At 44.5% G+C, this 19,376-nt stretch overlaps 2 protein-coding genes across 2 annotated transcripts in view; one reads left to right on the forward strand and one right to left on the reverse strand.

The window, feature by feature from the left end:
* Nucleotides 1–2,346: 2,346 nt before the first annotated feature.
* DDX20 (DEAD-box helicase 20) lies at nucleotides 2,347–18,844 on the reverse strand. Its single transcript, XM_049766030.1, has 11 exons — nucleotides 18,586–18,844; nucleotides 15,564–15,658; nucleotides 13,864–14,032; nucleotides 13,009–13,123; nucleotides 12,248–12,390; nucleotides 11,971–12,109; nucleotides 11,815–11,873; nucleotides 9,295–9,377; nucleotides 8,179–8,284; nucleotides 7,168–7,269; nucleotides 2,347–3,833 (listed from the first exon to the last, which is right to left on the reverse strand). Exons 1-11 carry the CDS (start codon nucleotides 18,842–18,844, stop codon nucleotides 2,659–2,661), a joined length of 2,445 nt encoding a protein of 814 aa, XP_049621987.1. The 3' UTR covers nucleotides 2,347–2,658.
* Nucleotides 17,669–19,376, forward strand: part of ABCD3 (ATP binding cassette subfamily D member 3) — a 544,096-nt gene continuing 542,388 nt past the window's right edge. The window contains exon 1 of the mRNA XM_049765701.1: nucleotides 17,669–17,680. The gene's annotated coding sequence lies outside the window, so the exon portion shown is untranslated. The remainder of the gene's footprint in view (nucleotides 17,681–19,376) is intronic.

The raw sequence follows: 19,376 nt of genomic DNA on the forward strand, positions 1-19,376 counted from the left end.
CCAGCACCGCATATGGTCCCTAAAGCCGACCAGGAGTGATCCTTGAGTGTACAACCAAGAGTGTGGCCAAAAAATAAAAATAAGGGGCTGGTGCGATGGTGCAGTGGTAGGGCATTTGCCTTGCATGCAGCTGACCAAGGACGGACCTTGGTTTGATCCCCGGTGTCCCATATGGTCCCCCAAGCCAGGGTATATAGCCAGGAGTAACCCTTGAGCGTCACCGGGTGTGGCCCAAAAATAAAAAAATAAAAAAAAATACAGAAACAGAATAGGGAAATATCAAATGTCCACGAAACAGGAACTGAGTTGTCTTTAGTATGAAGCTTGGGTGGAGGGAAGTTGAGCAATACTGGGACAAAGGTGGAGGGAAGCAGACACTTGGGTGGAGTGCCTGGTCCTAGAATAGTTCATGTATAAACCCTACTAAGTTTGTCAATCATAGTGCCCTGCCCCCCAAAAATAAAAGCCAAATAAAATTTCTAATTACCAAAAGATAAAATTAGACATCTTTTTACTGATAAAAAAGTCAAAGACAAACCTAAAAAGAGCCAATTAAGTCAAGGGAACTTCCTAATTAAAATGTGGTCTATAGGGCCGGAGAGATAGCATGGAGGTAAAGCATTTGCCTTTCATGCAGAAGGTCATCAGTTCGAATCCCGGCGTCCCATATGGTCCCCCGTGCCTGCCAGGAGCAATTTCTGAGCATGGAGCCAGGAAAAAACCCTGAGCACTGCCGGGTGTGACCCAAAAACCACAAAAAAAAAAAAAAAAATGTGGTCTATAGCAATATCCTAATTACAATTCCTATCTATGATAAACTGAAATCTGTCTGTGGTGGGGGAGGAGACAAATTATGTAGTAATGACAATGTAATGCTTAAGTACTTTGTAATGACATACTAAGTCTAATTACAGATTTGCTATTTGCATTGTTAATTCAGTCTAAATTAGCAATATATATACATGATACATTAAGTCAAGTCTGCCAATGCCAACTCAAGATCCAACAGTCATATGAGTATCGAAAAAGTGAAAGTCATCTGCAGCGAATGAAGACAGAAGCATGTCTGTTCTGCCTAGGCAGGTAAGTACACAGAAGTTTTTCTTTTTGGTTTTTGGGTCACACCTGGCAGCACTCAGGGGTTACTCCTAGCTCTATGCTCAGAAATCGCTCCTGGCAGGCTCAGGGGACCACATGGGATGCCGGGATTCGAACCACCGTCCTTTGGCATGCAAGGCAAACATCTTACCTCCATGCTATCTCTCCGGCCCCACAGAAGCTTTTCTTCTAAAAAGAAAAAGCATGCCACTACACATAGGGTTTAATCTCACGACAAATCCTCTTCATAGAAAGTTCTGGGAAGCAATCAGAGATTAGCGTGTCACTTTCAGTTACATTTTCCTAAGTCATAATATATACATAAATGCCACATCTCAAATGATTGCTTCCAACATTCTAGACATGGAGGGTGGGAGATGGAATTTGCTGGAAGATACTAGATTAAGACACAATATAAGAAAAGTGTAGGGGCCGGAGAGATAGTATGGAGGTCAAACAGTGGTTCGAATCCTGCCATCCCATATGATCCCCCGAGCCTGCCAGGAACAATTTCTGAGCAGAGAGCCAGGAGGAACCTGAGCACTGCTGGGTGTGACCCAAAAACAAAACAAATAAAAAGTGTGAGCAGAATTCTAGCATCTACAAAATACTTCAAAGAGCTATCCAGAGGTCTCAAACTCGTGGCCCGCAGGCCATTTGTGGCCCTCTGTACAACATTTTGTGGCCCTGCTCTAGAGGAATGTTTTTGTTTTGTTTTAGTTGTTTGGGTCACACCCCCCAATGTTCAAGGCTTACTACTGACTTTGCACTCAAGGATCACCCCGACTTTGCCTCCTGCGGCCCCCAGGTAAATTGAGTTTGAGACCCCTGAGCTATACCTTCCACTAGCTTCCCAGGAGACTGGGGCAGTTAGTTAGCTTGGGCTTCGTTTGTCTATAAAATGAAAAATCATCCATAAAAAAAGCTAAAAGCTAAAGCTACTCCTCTTTCTAGGAAATTAAGAGAGCCACTGATAATCCTTACTTAATATTTAATAAAAGTAAAAACAAAAGAGCTTTAATAATGTCAAAAACAAATTTTAAAAAATGAGAAATAAACATGTCAGCCACATTAGTTAAGTTTGTGTTTTTACTGGAAACAAACAGCATTCAGTACTAGGAAAAGTTTATTCCAGCCAAATCCACAAGAATTTTCTGTTCTAGCATGCTACACACATGTCCACTAACACCACCTGATGAAAACGCACACTGAAACTTTTGTAAAGAACTCTAGAGCACAAACTAGCAATCAAATTTTAACTGTTTTTATTGTTTGAGTAAGCAGCGGAATGTGTCTTTTTAAAACGTTTCTTTTGGGAATAGCACCCGGAATCCTTTAAGCTTTGTGTTCAAAATTCTTTCCAAGAATCTGGTCCCTGAAATTTCTTTTTCAAAAGAACATACCTGACATAAAAATCAAAAGTCTGAAAACTAAGGTGTTTCAGAAAGCCCCAGTATGAGTCAGAAAGACTCCTCTCTGCTGCTGTGCTGTAGGTTGAGGAGGAAGGCTTTCCAGAAGGATCCCTGGATACAATCTCCAGGTGGACTGAGGTATATTCTGTCAGCACTGGTGGCCTCGCATCATTTCTTGCAGATAAACGGTGTTCATGTGATAGGCTGCCATCCAACTGGGATGCCTCTGAGCATTCCAGTAATAGGACTGAGAAGCAGCAGCGTAGTACTCCTGCCATGCTCTGTAGTACGCTCTCCAGTACTCCTCATAATCCTGATAGGCATCAGCAGAGTCCTGATAGGCGTCCCTGTGGCCGTCGCGCCAGCCCTCCTCTTGGGGTTCCGTCTGCAATCGATGGGAAGAACGCCGCGGAAGGTTTCTCCGGCTGTGCTTACCTCTCTGGCTGGCACCCTCTTTGTGCCTCGCCTTCGCTTGGATTTCAGGGGAGTCCTGATACTCTGCTACTCGAGGGGCTTCATTCCTGCTCAGACGGGAATGTTCCACATGTTCCACAGCGATGCAGCCATCCGCAGAAGTGGGCTGGGTCTCTTTCGGCCGCGTTTCACAAAAGCCTTCCGAGTACGCTTTATTTCCTTTGCTCTGGTTAGAGGTCTTGGAGCTGTCAGAGTCGCTGTCACTCTCCGAGTCCCCGGACGGGCTACTGCTGGCCAATATCTGCACTCTCTCCTCCGTGATTCTCTCCCCCACAAAACCATTCTCAGGCGTCACCGTCTGATCCCCGTGACCCGTGTAGTGCCTGATGATCTCCACAGGCTTTTCAAACCCTTCCTTAATATAGTGTTCGTAATCCTGGACCAGCTCTTCAAAACTTAAAGCGCATGGCATGTGGATTTTAAAGGAAGACAGGCAAGGAATTTTGGGGAGTGCCACGGAGGAACCGTCTTTGAGCTGCGGTTGACTAGCCACGTCCTCAGGGGGGCTCTGAATGGAAGTCTTCATTTGCTCCTCCAGCTGAATGACACAGCCAGGTTCTTTTGGGGACGCTGCCTTTTCTGTGACCGCACACTCCGAGTTACTTTTAGCTGGTAGCTTCTGTTTGGCATTATTTTTTGATTTGACCGAGAGCCCAGCTGTCGAACTATTTCTAGATGTAGGTAGATGATTGCCGGGCATTTTCTGACTCAGGCCATTTCTCTCTATCTTTTGAATTTGCTTTTTGAGGGGCAGGACAGGCCCAATTGTTAAGTCACATGTCTGGGTAGCAGCTTTGACCTCCACATCACAATCCAAGCACTCGTCCATCAAATCAGAAGGAATGGGATCTACATTAAAAAAAAAGAATTTAAGAGTATTAAAATTCTCAAGCAACTCTAGACAGGGTATTTCCTGAAAGACTTTCATCAAAAGTTTTCAATGGTCAAATAAGGCTAAGAAATAAAGCCCATTGATAAACTGAAACTTAAGATATACATTGGTTTGGGATATACAGTGGGTAGGGTATCTGCCTTGCCTGTAGCTGAGCAAAGTTCACTCCCAGCACTCCATATGGTCCCCAACCACCACGTGTTGTTCCTGGCTGTAGAACCAATAAGCCCTGAACACTGCAGGGTGTGCCCCCGCAAAAAGAAAGCAAAAACAAAAAGTTAAGTTTTGGGGCCACACTCAGTGACGCTCAGAGGTTACTCCTGGCTATGCGCTCAGAACTTGCTCCTGGCTCGGGGGACCATATGGGATGCCAGGGATTGAACCCAGGTCCGTCCTGAGTCAGCTGCCCTACCACAGTGCCCTACCACTGTGCTATCTCTCCGGCCCCCCAAAATTAGTCTTTCCAAAGACCTTAACAACTCTATAATATAATCTGTGCCAAAATACTCCAGACCCAAGCCATACTAACAATTAACACCCCATACATATTTTGAAAGACCTTACATCTGAGTGACATTTAAATCCGAAATAATTCCCTCTTCTTTTCTCTCAATTCCTTCCTCTTTTACTCACTACTAATCATAGCAAAACAAGGTATTATGAAATCTACTGCTCCCCCAAATTTATCAACTGGGAAATAATATATTGTAACTTCATAACCACAAAAATCTACCACCCGGAGGCTGAAATGATAGAACAGCAGGTAGGGCGCTTGCCTTGCACACAGCACCCTGGTTCAACCCCTGGCATCCCACATGGTCCCCAGAGAGTGCCGGGAGTTATTTATGAGTACAGAGCCAGAATAATACCCGAGTGCCTGCTGGTGTGGCCCAAAAACAAAAAACAAACAACAAAGAAAAAAATCTGCCACCCTATCAGAAAAACAAAAGTGGAGAGAAAAAACAGTAAAGGGGAAAAAAGCTGTCGACTATAAAAAGGAACCTGGTACCAGACACAAGGTTTAAATAATATGCCAGCTAATATCCAGCTCTCTAAATTCCTGCTCTATCCAGATATGAGAACTTGCTGCAACTAAACTTAAATGTGATTGATTTTCATCACAGGCAGAAGAAACAAGAGTTCTCTACAGATGTTACAAAAGTCCCATGCATCTGAACAGACAACTTAATTGCCTGATCCGGATTCTTCCATCAGAGCCCTTGATTTTTAGTCAACAGACCCTTTCAGTAAAAATGACTCCTACTAAGGAGATGCTCCTTGCTTGCCAAGATTTTTCAGACAGGACAATTTCTCTCCTAGTTCTGCTCCAAGCAATTCATTTCAAGAGTCTGTTAAACAAGTTTTAGTCCAATAAATCTAACCACGAATGTCATTTCCTCAAGATTTTAGAATATAATAGCATCACACAAAATTCACAATGTCTTCTCAGGTATCACAATGCCATTCCCCACTGGGCAATTGTATTTTTATTATTAGCTGCTATAAATTAAATTAAATTAAATTAAAATTCTATCCAAAGTCTTAATCCTCTTCTTTCAATCTTCAAATTATTTTTCCTGCTCTCTAATCATGACAGGACTCTGATAGTTACAAAAGTGTAAGAACTAGGGGCCATACTTAAAGACTTATATATAATACGGGCCCGGAGTAGATAGCACAGCGGCATTTGCCTTGCAAACAGCCAATCCAGGACCAAAGGTGGTTGGTTCAAATCCCGGTGTCCCATATGGTCCCCCGTGCCTGCCAGGAGCTACTTCTGAGCAGACAGCCAGGAGTAACCCCGAGCACCACTGGGTGTGGCCCAAAACCCAAAAACAAACAAACAAAAAAGATGTATATATAATAATAATAAAAAAAAAGAACTAGGGGCCGGAGCAGTGGTGCAAGCAGTAAGGCGTCTGCCTTGCCTGCGCTAGCCTAGGACGGACCATGGTTCGATCCCCCGGCATCCCTTATGGTCCCCAAGCCAGGAGTGGAGCCTGGAGTAACCCCTGAGTGTCACTGGGTGTGGCCCAAAAACCAAAAAAAAAAGTGTAAGAACTAACAAAGATCTACTCGAAAAGCAAATAATGTATTGATATGTATTAAAAGGTAGAAAAATAATGTGCTAATAATTATGAATCAATGTTAATAAGTATATCACTATATCTTTATTATATTGTTATTATTAGTTAGCAATAATGTATAAATAGCTTAATTAGAAAAATCTTTAAGAAGGCTGTAAAAAGATAAACTAAGTTATTATAAAGCATAACTGCTAGAATCACAGGTTTCCCTGTGATTAAGATCAATGCTTAGCAGAGCTTGCAAAAATATCACTGAAGGAATCAAATAGAAATTGGTAAGATACTCACTGCTTCATTTACTCAAACATATCCCCTAATCTAGATCTTATACATGGCCGTGTAATTTACATTATGCTCACCTACATCTATACTACATACTACCATGCGCACTTTAACATATAGAGCTCCAAATAAGCCATATTTCTACAAAGAGCATCTTATGACTTTTGTTTTCAACAGATTATTAAGTTTTGAACATTCTTTCGAGATGGCACCTTAAAAGGGCAGTTTAACAAAATCTTCACTAAAATCAAAAGTCCATTCTAATTTTCAAAATAATGTTCAAGTTGGAGATACTCTTCCCTCTCTATGGTGACCAAGATTAGCAGCGTAAGAGAAAAAAACACCTTCCCTTCTATGTCAGAATAAAACCAAAGACACAGGCTAAAAAGATGAAGCGGGGCCGGGCGGTGGCGCTAAAGGTAAGGTGCCTGCCTTGCCTGCGCTAGCCTTGGACGGACCGCGGCTCGATCCCCCGGTGTCCCATATGGTCCCCCAAGCCAGGAGCAACTTCTGAGCACATAGCCAGGAGTAACCCCTGAGCGTTACCGGGTGTGGCCCAAAAACCAAAAACCAAAAAAAAAAAAAAAAAAAAAAAAAAAAAAAAAGATGAAGCAATTCAGTAGCAAAGTAATTTTCATGTGCTAGGCTTACAATCCTCCTTCTTGCATCTTCATAATTTTAAGACCCCAGGAAAATTACTCTTCTATGCCTCAATGTTCTCATGTATTAAAATGAATATTAATTAATTAAAGTATTAATTAATTAAATTAATAATAGCACATTTCAGAAAATTATAGTCAGACTTAAATGAGTTAACTAAAGGAATTAGAACAGTACCCAACACTTCAGAATTACTCTGTGTTAGCTGTTGTTTTTATTCGACCTGTCATTATTAGCAGGATTATTCTGATAGCAAATATACCTGGTAAAGAGAGAAGGTTGATATTACATTTCTGGGCAATTTTCATCATCATATTTTCTTCCTCTCCCCGACAACAGTAGGTCACTGTCAGTCCCAAAGTACCTAAAGCACAGAGGAAATGATTAATGGTATATTACTTTCATATAAGTAATATTGCATATATATCAATCATATCATATCAATGCCCTAAAAGAATCCAAAGCTGGGTTGGGGCCAGAGTTATAGTACAAAAGATAGGGCCCGTACCATCCTGTATGGTCCCTCCACCAAGTTTCATTAGCAGTAATTCTTGAGTGAAGAGCCAGGAGTAAGCAATACCAAGTGGGCCCCAAATACACCTCCACTTAAAAAAAAAATGATTCAGGGCTGAGGATATGTCTAAGAGGTACAATAGAGTGATGTGTTTGGGGGAGGGGGAGGAGTGGGGTCAGGAGAGAGTTCATTTCATACCATAAGCGGGAGAATCCAAAAGTTCTATCCAAAGTACCACTAATAAGGGGGGGGGGGCGAAGAGACTGGATTGCTCAGTGGCTTGGAAGTGCAGGAGTTCAAGATAAAATGCTGCACGTAAGGACCTGGAGCAGTGGCACAAGCAGTAGGGTGTTTGCTTTGCACGCACTAACCTAGGATGGTTTGATCCCGGCATCCCATATGGTCCCCCAAGCCAGGAGCGATTTCTGAGTGCATAGCCAGGAGTAACACCTGAACATCACCAGGTGTGGCCCAAAAATTAAAATAAATAAATAAAAACCAAATGCTGCACAGAGGTGGCAAATGCAGCCCCAGAAACTCAAGTCTGGTCTCTAACAGCTGAGTGCATGCGAGCACTGCACCTCAGGTGTGTGACACCAGAGGGCACCACGAGTAAAGATGGATGCATGCGCACAGCAGGCAGGAGCACTACCCAGAGCAAAGGGGATTCAAGCACAGCAAACCCAGCACAGGATACTATAGTGAGTCCAGAACCCAAGCAATAAAGAAGGGGAAAAAGAAGGGAAAAAACTACTTTACCAAAACGGCCAGCTCTGCCAATCCGATGCATGTATGTCTCCCAATCCACGGGTACATCCAGATTTACAACTAGATTGACCCTTTCAGCATCAATCCCACGAGAAGTCTTAAATCAAAACAAATAGCAATTTCTAGTTGGCGTTACTTATGGCGCGGCTACCCGCCCAAACTACTGCATCACCAAAGCCAAATTAAGAACAGGAAGATGCTGAGTAGCACGAAAGTTGTTTAGAAGCCCAGGAATAGGAAGTTTATTTTTAGTAATTAACTTCATGAATTATGATAAAAATATAGGGAGCCGATGGAGCCAAAGCAGTGGCACAAGCAGTAGGGCGTTTGCCTTGCACATGCTAACCTAGGGAGACTGCCGTTAGATCCCCTGGCATCCTATATGGTCCCCCTAGCCAGGAGCAATTTCTGAGCGCAGAGACAGGAGTAGCCCGAGTGTCACCAGGTGTGGCCCAAAAACAAAACAAAACAAAACTTGCATGTGGCTGACCCAGGTTCAACTCCCAGCATCATACAGGGTCCTGAGCCTGCCAGGAATGATTTCTGAGCACAAAGCCAGGGAGTAACCCAAGCACTGCAGCGTGTGCCCCAAAAAACAAATCTGTTTTTGAGTCATACCAGTGATACTCAGAGGCTACTCCTGGCTCTGCACTCAGGAATCACACACGGCAGTACTGGGGAAAACAAATGAGATGCCGGGGTTCAAAACCAGATGGACTACATGCAAAGCTAGTGCCTTAGCCGCAGTGCTATTGCTCCAGCTCCTATAAGACTTTTTTTTTGGTTTTTGGGTCACACGTGGTGGTGCTCAGGGGTTACTCTTGACTGCACCTGACAGGCTCAGGGAACCATATGAGATACTGGATACTGAACCACGGTCTCCTGGGTTGGCTGCGTGCAAGGCAAATGCCTTACCGTTGTGCTATCTCTCCAGCCCTAAAAGACATTTTTTAAGAAGGCATATTCCTAGCACTAGAAAGATGATCATATTCTGATACTCTTTTTCAGGTACCTCCAACATATCAGATAAAAGATGAAATCTGTATATTGAAGAATGGGACATATGTCACAATAGACTAGTCACCCAAATAGCAAATAAAGATTTACCAAATCTGTGGAAATAAGGACTCTGCAGTGAAACTGCTTCAGTTTAGTCATAGCATCAAGGCGTTGATTTTGATTCATATTGCCTAAAAAGACCAAAAAAAGTCAGTCATATAAAAACCAGTGATTTATTCAAAAGCAAAACCTTGTCTGTCTTGATAGTTTAAATGTCAAATAAGTTAATTTTTTAGTATCATAATAAAAAATGTTATTGAATTACCTTACCAACTAAGAGTAACTCTGTCATTATATATGTCAATTCAGGTTAAGTAATAGTCAGAATCTGTGTGTTTTTTTCTTATTGGGTTTTTGGTCACACCCGGCAGTGCTCAGGGGTTACTCCTGGCTCTGCACTCAGAAATTGTCCCTGGCTGGCTCGGGGGACCATATGGGATGCCGGGATTCAAACCACTATCTGTCCTAGGTCAGCTGCATACAAGGCAAATGCCCTACCGCTGTGCTATCTCTCAGGCCCCCAGTAGTAAGAATTTTTTAAAACACAAGGCTGGAGTGGTGGCGCAAGTTGTGGGGTGTTTGCTTTGCGCATGCTAACCTAGGAAGGACCACGGTTCGATCCCCCAGCATCCCTTACGGTCCTCCAAACCAGGAGAGAAATTTGTGCGCATAGCCAGTAGTAACCCCTGAGCATCACTGGGTGTGTCCCCTCCCCACAAAAAAAAAAAAAAAAAAGATAAAAAAAAAAATTTTGGGGGGGGGTTTTGGATGACACCCGGCAGCGCTCAGGGGTTACTCCTGGCTCTACGCTCAGAAATTGCTCCTGGCAGGCTCGAGGGACCATATGGGATGTCGGGATTCGAACCACCATCCTTGTGCATGCAAGGCAAACGCCTTACCTCCATGCTATCTCTCCAGCCCCACAAAAATATTTTTTTTAATTCAAAAAAATCATTTGATGGGGAGGATGTGCAAAAGTAATGCTCAGGTGAAAAGCACTCACATTTCAGAATCAAACCCAGGCTACCCCCACATAACACTTATGTTACTATTTCCCCAGACCTCAAAACCATTTTTGTTTTGGGGAATAGTTTAGAGTCTGTTCCCGGTGGTGCCTGGGGAACCATGTAGTGGCAGGAATCTAACCCAGGGTTCTAGCCCTTTGTGTCATTTTGCCTAACCATGAAAAATACATTTTTTTTTTTTTTTTTTTGTGGATTTTGGGTCACACCCGGCAGTGCTCAGGGGTTATTCCTGGCTCCAGGCCCAGAAATTGCTCCCATATGGGAGCATATGGGACGCCGGGATTCGAACTGATGACCTTCTGCATGAGAGGCAAAAGCCTTACCTCCATGCTATCTCTCCGGCCCAAACAAAGATTCTTAAGAGGAGAAAACTACTTTAATCAGCTCTTTGGAGATTTAACATTAAAGTGAGATCTGTAATCATAATATTGGTTCACCAAAAAAAATAGCCCTTGTGACTAAACAAGTTTAAGCTAAAGGTTTTTTGGGTTTTTGGGGGGCAGGAGGGTCACACCCAGCAGTGCTCAGGGGTTCCTCCTGGCTCTATGCTCAAAAATCGCTCCTGGCAGGCTCAGGGACCATTTGGATGCCAGGATTCAAACCACCGACCTTCTGCATGCAAGGCAAACGTCTTACCTCCATGCTATCTCTCCGGCCCCCTAAGCTAAAGGTTTTATCTTAAGCTATCAATCCAAACTCAAAAAAGACTCTTCACTTGCCAAAATTTTCTTTAAATCTTTCATTCCTAGTAGGCCAACAGTAATTTAACTTTGTGTCAAAAATGAATCATAGGTAGGGCAGGGTAGGACGTTTGTCTTGCATGCAGACAACCCAGGATGGACCTGGGTTCAATCCTCGGCATCCTCTTTGGACCCCCTAGCCTGCCAGGAGTGGTTTCTGAGCGCACAGCCATGAGTAACCAGAGCACCACTGAGTGTGCCCCCACCGAAAAAGAAAATTTGTTTTGTTTTCTGGGTCACACCCGGCGGTGCGCAGGGGTTACTCCTGGCTCTGTGCTCAGAAATCGTTCCTGGCAGACACAAGGGACCATAACAGGATGCCTGGAATCAAAACAGTGCTGGCCACATGCAAGGCAAACGCCCTACTGCTGTGCTATCGCTCCGGCCAAAAAAAAAAATCATTTTTGCCTTCCACAAGATCACTACATTCAATTCAGCTATTCTTAGCATTTTAATAATGATTTTGTAAAGAACAAAGTATTTTTCTTGGGAGACAAGTTTCACTTATGAAATTATTAAGTTCTTTGTATACTCTGGTTTCTCTTCAGATCGCATAAATCTCTCGCCTTTTATTAAGTTCTTTGTGGATATAACTCCAGCTTTTCAAATTTTATTTATATATCCAAATACTTCAAATCCCAATGAAAAATAAATCTCAAATCTCCTTAATTCTCTCCTTAATTCTAAAGACACAGTCTGTATACTAACGAGTAAGGTAACTAAAGGAGTGGTATTTTTTTCCCAATTGTGGAGTTTTCAAATCACCATTCTAAACCAAGATTAAATCGAAAGATTTGCCTTACCCGAAATGCACTCAGCAGGAAAGCCTTTGGAAGAAAGGATATCAGCCAAATGTTGTGCTCTATGAAAACACATAAAGGGTTATCATTTTAGAATCGTTGTCCCCTACAAAACCTTTATTTCACCAACTTCCCAGAAGGCCTCTGAAGGTCCCTTACCTGCTGTGCAAATTGGAAAAGACTAAAGCTTGGTTAAATGGAATTCTGCTAAACAGCTCCAGTAGATGCTGGCTCTTTTCCTCAAAAATCTTATGTGCCAAGGGATAAGAACTGACAACTTTGTAATATTGCTTCAAACCTATGAAGTCAAGAGTTCTCATTAAACCAATTTTATCTGTTATGCTCTCAGAGCAAACACAAAACCAAAACCAACTGAAGCACTTCAGAGCATCATAAACAGGCCTGCCATGCCAAGTATCCAATTATCTGCACCCACCTATCAGACTTGGATCACTGGAATTGAGTCTTACAAACGTGGGCTCCCTCATATAGTTGGTCAAAGCATTCGCCAAAGATTCGGGGTAAGTAGCTGATACTGCCAACATCTGTTTATTGATGGGCAAAGAAGAATAAATCCAACTGCAAAAAAATAATAAAATAGAAGAAAAATGGATCATGGAAATTATTCAGATAATAAAACTCCACCTGGGGAAGCTCAAGTTCCATATTTCGCATGCCTTTTTACCGTATTTTCCGGCATATAAGACGACTTCTGAAACAAAAGTCAACCGAAAATCGAGGGGTCGTCTTATACATCAAATATATCCTGAAAAATGTTTCAATGTGCCGCTAAATGAAAATTGTCTGAATATTGCCACAAAACGAATTTTCCAACTCGATCCTGCACCAATCACTGCCAGGCTGCTTGGACCGCCTTTCTCACTCAGCCAATCCAAGCAGGTTTTTTATGCATGCAAATTAGACAGTGTTCTGGACCCGAATCTACACTGTCAAAAGCCTGCTCAGATTGGCCAGAGTCAGAGAGGAAGTCTATGACAGTATAACCTTTGAACCTTTGCTTGTTGTGATTGGCTCACTGTGGGACATACAGTTGCAGCACAGGAACGTTCTGTCTGATACAGCGAATATAGGCCTAAACCTATGTTTTAACTGCAAAATTAGGGGGCCATCTTATACGCCCAGTCGTCTCATACGCCGGCAAATACGGTAGCAGCCAAAATGATTTTTTTTTCTTACTTTATTTGCTCCTGGAAACTGCCTTCTTCTAAAAGTTTATCCGCTTCGTCAAGAATAAAGAGACGGATACTCCCTGGGTTCAAGTACTCAAGTTCTATCAGCTGTTTAATTCTGCCTAGATTTCAAGGAAGGGGGAAAGAAATAGAAATGTTTATGAATCAACCAAGGATGTGCAAATAAATTTAAGTCACTGTGATCATTATTTACCCAGGGTGAATTTTCTAATCCAACCTTCACTGGACGTTTAGACACGAAACCACCAAAGACTGAGTTCTCTTCTAGACTAGTAGTACTCTTTTTTCCCCCCTCATATTTCACTATCAATAAGTATGGAAAATATTTGTGAAGCCTCGACAGGTGTTCTGACTCATGAAAGCAAAGAAAGTTATCTCATTCCTTCTCTTATTGGAAGCAAAGAATGGAACAAGTCTTTGTTCTTAACACCCTCAATGAACAGAAACTTCATAAATACTGCTAGCAATCTAGTGTGTCATCCCTGTCTCTGCATATAAGGCTCTTCCAATCTCAAAATAATTACCACAATTAGTGCAAATTCCCATACTCTTATCAGTATATATATATGAAGGTGCTCAGTAACTATAGGTCTTGACTCAGTCTGTGAAAGAGCCCAGGACTTGCATGTTTGAGGCTACAAAATCAACTCAAAAAAAATGCACAAAATAAAAAAAGTCTTTAATTATTTACAAGTTCTAATTATGAACACTGATTTTGTTTCTGGGCCATACCTGGCAGTGCTCAGGGATCACCCCCTAGCTCTGTGCTCAGGGATCGCTCCTGACAGGATTCAAGGAACCCTATGGGGTACCAAGAATTGGCCCCACACTGACTTCTTACCAGGAGATCCCACAGCTATATGACACTTTTTAAGTTTTATTTTGTCCTGTGATAATGGAGTCCCTCCGATAAAGACATGGCACTCCAAGCCTTCCATTTTGATTCCGATACTTGTGATAACGGAATGTATCTGTACAGCAATTTCTCTTGTAGGAGCCAAGATCAAGATCTAAAAAAATAAACATAAAGCATCTTTAGTGAATCAAGACTAAATACATGCAACTGGCTAACTGGCTATATAATGAGCTATTTCCTATGCAAATTATACATATTCAGTGATCAGTTTTTATAGTCAAAAGAAACTACTTCATTCATTCATATACTCAGTAAGAAGCTACTGTAAGAGGCCAGAGAGACAGCACAGTGGTAGGATGTTTGCCTTGCACACAGCCGATCCAGACCGGATGGTGGTTTGAATCCTGGCATCCCACATGGTCCCCCATGCCTGCCAGGAGCAACCCTGAGCACCAGGTGTGACCCAAAAACCAAAACCAAAACAAAACAAAACAAAAACAAAAAACTATAAGAAGGCTGAAGGGGCCAGAGGAATAGCACAGTGGTAGAGCATTAGCCTTGCACGCAGCTGACCCACGAGGAGCTGGGTACGATCTCCGGCATCCCATATGGTCCTCCATGCCCACCAGGAGCAATTTCTGAGCACAGAGCCAGGAGTAACCCGAGTGCCGTGGGTGTAACAAAAATACAAATTAAATAAATAAATGACGGTTTAAGAGATACGACTAAAGATCAAGGTACATGTCCTGCTGACTAATTCAAATACTATGCATCACATACTGTGTCCCCCAAGCATCATGGAAATCACTCCTGAGCAGACAAGAATAGTTACCCCATATTCATGGGTCTGGTCCAAACATTCCCCGTATACTCCCAAGAAGAACCTACTACAAATTATGTTCCTGGCAACATACAAGTTACTACGAAGTCAACAGTTAACAGTACCAGGTCAACAGTACACCCATGATACCTTTCTATAAAAATAGGGGCCCTCTGGTCCTGGAAATGGCTACACAAAGTGTGTGAGTGGGGGTAGCGCTCTCTCGCTTACAAGGTAAGCACTCAAAGGAATAGTTTTCTCCCCTGAAACTTTTACTCTGAACATTAGTAACATATAAACATGTTCAAATAAAGGCAGGTACTAAAAAGTGCTATCAAGACCGACCAAAAAAGGAAAAAGGAGACCCCCCCAAAAAAAAAAAATCCACAACACTTTGGGGGCAGATTAACATGGAGGATAGAAGTTCAGAAGTTACTCCCAGCTCTGTGCTCTGGGGTTGCTTCTGGTGGGGCTGGGGAGTAGAAGGGGCTTGCAGTGCCGGAGATGGAACTTGGGTGGGCTGCATTCAAGCTAAGTACCATAGCTCCTACAACTATCTCTCTGGCCCCAGGAAGCAGAAAGCAGCGTGAACAAGGCAAGAAGGTAAAAACTGAGCAAAGACCCAAAAGCCCAAATGCTAATACTGACACTAGAAGGCGGAGCGGGGCATCTAAAATGGCAGTTTTCTATGTGTCTAAAGGAAAAACAAAACAGAAAGGGTCCATGAGCATGGAGGGAGAAGGATAAAAGCAAAAGTCAGAGATCTAAGTCCAGTTCTTTGGAATACATCATGGAAGGCACTTCAGGAGAGAGAACTCAACGTATCTGCAGACACTGCACAAGGCGATTTATCACTCCAACTCACCTGAGTGCATAAGTTTTCCAGAATCAGAGTGTCCAAAGCAATGGTGCAGAATACACAGGTTTTCCCGGTGCCAGACTTTGCTTGCACAATTAAATCTGGGGGACAAGAGAGGAAATATATCACCAGTCTGGGGCCGGAAGGAGAGCACAAGCAATAGGGCGTTTGCCTTACATGCAACCGACCCAGGAGGGAGCTGGTTTGATTCCTGGTATCCCATATGATCCCCTGAGCCTGCCAGTAGCAATTTCTGAGTGCAGAGCACTGCCAGGTGTGAGATAGATAGATATAGATATATGGATGGATGGATGGATGGATGGATGGATGGATGGATGGATGGATGGATGGATGGATGATAGTCAGGGGTCTTCAAACTACGGCCCGCGGGCCACATATTGTATTTATTCCCATTTTGTTTCTTCACTTCTAAATAAGAAATATGCAGTGTGCATAAGAAATTTGTTCATAATTTTTGTTTCTACTATAATCTGGCCCTCAACAGTCTGAAGGACAGTGAACTGGCCCCCTGTTCAAAAAGTTTGAGGACCCCTGATTAGACGATATAGCTAGATGACAGAGATAAATGTGATCGAGATATAGATACATAGATATTTGATATATAGAATGCTGTAGGGTGTGATAGGCGATAGATGATAAAGATAAATGTGATCTAAACAGATACTTGATATATAGATATATATGACAGATAGATGTAATTTGATATAGATATATACCCCTGATGTGAGATAGATAATAGACAGACAGATAGATAGATATTTGATATATATAGATATATACCCATGAGTGCCACTGGGTGTGAGACAGATAGATGATAGATGAGATAGATGTGATCTACATAGATAGATATTTCATAGATATGTAGAGATATATATCCCTGAGTGCTGCCGGGTATGAGATAGATGATAGATATTTGATATACATATATATATATAAATATATCACCAGCCAGTAGTGGGTGAGGGAAGCCATAAAAAAAATACCTCATAATAACTTGGGAGTCTCCCAGGTCATGGGAGACTTAACTCTCTCTCTCTAGTGCCTCATCCCCCCAAACACTCGAGTCATGTGTCAGGGTGGGTGGGGTGCTATCTATCTGGCCAGGCCTGTCCACCACTGCCCATCTTCCCATGCACCACCTTGGTTAGGTTTTTTTTTTTTTCCTTTTGCCAGAGTGGGGGAAACTGAGACTACAAAAAAGCATGGGGGTGAGGGATGGGGCCTGCTCTTGGGAATGAGGAGAGCCCTGGCACGCGTGCGCACACACACACCCAACACACACACACAACCACACCCAAAAACCCCAACAACTGCCCAACACACAAACACACCCCAAGACTTCCCCAAACAGTCTGTCTGTCTGTCTCTCTCTCCCTCTCTCCTTCCCTCCTCTACCACCACCACCCCCCCCCCCCGTCTGGCCCAACAACTGCCAAACAATTGTCCAACACACACACATACACACCTTCCCCAAAAAACTGTTCACACACACACACCCAAGCCTTCCCCCAAAACACATACATTCACCCCAACATACATCCCAATACACACACCAAGCCTTCCCCCAAAACACACACACCCCAACACACACCCAAGTCCACCCAAAACACACACCCGAACACACACACCCCAAGCCTTCCCCCAAAACACACATTCACCCCAAGACACATCCCAACACACACACACACCAAACCTTCCCCAAAACATACAATTACCCCCAACACACCCCAAGCCCTCCCCCAAAACACACACACCCCCAACACACACTCAAGTCCACCCAAAACACACACACACATCCAAGATACACACACACACCCAAGCCTTCCCCCAAAACACATTCACCCTAACACACACACACACACCCAACAACTGCTCAGCCAGTCAGCCGCCCCTTGAGCATGCAGGATTCCTCCTCGAATGCTCACACAACACACACACACCCAAAACACATACCCCAACACACACACCAAACCTTCCCCCAAAACACACACTCACCCCAACACACACACACATACCCAACAACTGCCCAGCCAGCCAGCCGGCCTCCCCTTGAGCATGCATGCAGGACTCCTCCTTGAGTGCTCACACAACACACACACACACACACACACACACACCAAGCCTTCCCCCAAAACACACACACCCAAGTCTACCCAAAACACACACCCCAACACACACACACACCCAACAACTGCCCAGCCAGCCAGCTGGCCTCCACTTGAGCATGCATGCAGGACTCCTCCTCGAGTGCTCACACAACACACAGACACACACCCCAAGCTTTCCCCCAAAACACACACACCTCAACACACACTGCCAAATCTACTCAAAAACACCTCAACACACACACCCCAAGCCTTCCCCAAAAACACACATTTACCCCAAACACATCCCAACATATACACATCCCAACATACCTCAACACACACACCTAAGCCTTCCACAAAAATCTGTTCACACACACACTCGATACACACACCCCCAAACCTTCCCCCAAAACACACACATTCGCCCCAACATATACACCCCAAGCCTTCCCCCAAAACACACTCATCCCAACACACACCCAAGTCCACCCAAAACACACTCTCCAACACACACCCCAAGTCTTCCCCAAAAACACACACATTCACCCCAACACACATCCCAACACACACACCAAACCTTCCCCCAAAACACACACACCCCAACACACACCCAAGGCCACCCAAAACACCCCCCAACACCCCCCAAGCCTTCCCCCCCAAAACACACACCCCAACACACACACCTCAAGTCTTCCCCCAAAACACACACATTCACCCCAACACGCCCACACACCCCAACAACTGCTCAACCAGCCAGCCAGTCTCCCCTTGGGCATGCACGCAGGACTCCTCCTCCAGTGCTCGCACAACACAACACAACCCACGTGACACACACCCCCAACAACTGCTCAACTAGGCGTCAGCCTCCCCTCGGGCGCGTGCGGGACTCCCGCTCCAGTGCTCGGTCGCACAGCACGCACCGAGCCCGCAGCGCCCCAGCGGGATGGCCTGCAGCTGCACGGGCGACGGGCGCTCGAAGCCCGCCAGGCGCAGCCCCGCCAGCACCGGCCGCGACAGCAGCAGCGACTCGAAGCCCGCCGGTTCCGCCAGCACGTCCGCCGTGCGGGCCCGGGCGTCGCCCAGGTCGTGCGCCGTCCGCGGGGCCACGGGTTCGAGTCCCGGGCCCGGAACGGCCGCCGCAGGAGCCGCCGCCGTGGAGGTGTCCGACAGCGCCGCCATCTTTCTTCGCCGCCTGCCCGCTGGCGCCGGGTCTCGCGAGACTAGACGAGACTGGACGGGATTTGCGGCGGAAGCGGAAGTCGGCCTGCGCGAGGAGGAGGGAAGCTATTGGCGGGCTCGAGGCGCGGGCACGCCCACTCGCCACTCGCCACTCGCCACTCCCGGCAGCCCGGGTGGTCTCCGCCCCCTGAGCCGTCTCATGCATGCATCCATCGGTTGGACGGATGGACGGATGGACGGATGGGAGGGAGGGAGAAAGGGAGAAAGGGAGAAAGGGAGGAAGGGAGGAAGGGAGGAAGGCTGAAGTAAGTAATCCTAGATAGATATAGATGATGGATGGATGGATGGATGGGTGGGTGGGTGGACAGATGGATGGATGATTGATTGATAGATGATTGATTAGATAGATAGATAGATAGATAGATAGATAGATAGATAGATAGATAGATAGATAGATAGATAGATAGATGCAAACTAGGGGGTGGGGACAAGGACAAGGGGGAATCCTGCATCTCTGGTGATTGATAAATAG

This window comes from Suncus etruscus, chromosome 19 (genome assembly GCF_024139225.1).
Source record: "Suncus etruscus isolate mSunEtr1 chromosome 19, mSunEtr1.pri.cur, whole genome shotgun sequence".
Lineage (NCBI taxonomy): Eukaryota > Metazoa > Chordata > Mammalia > Eulipotyphla > Soricidae > Suncus > Suncus etruscus.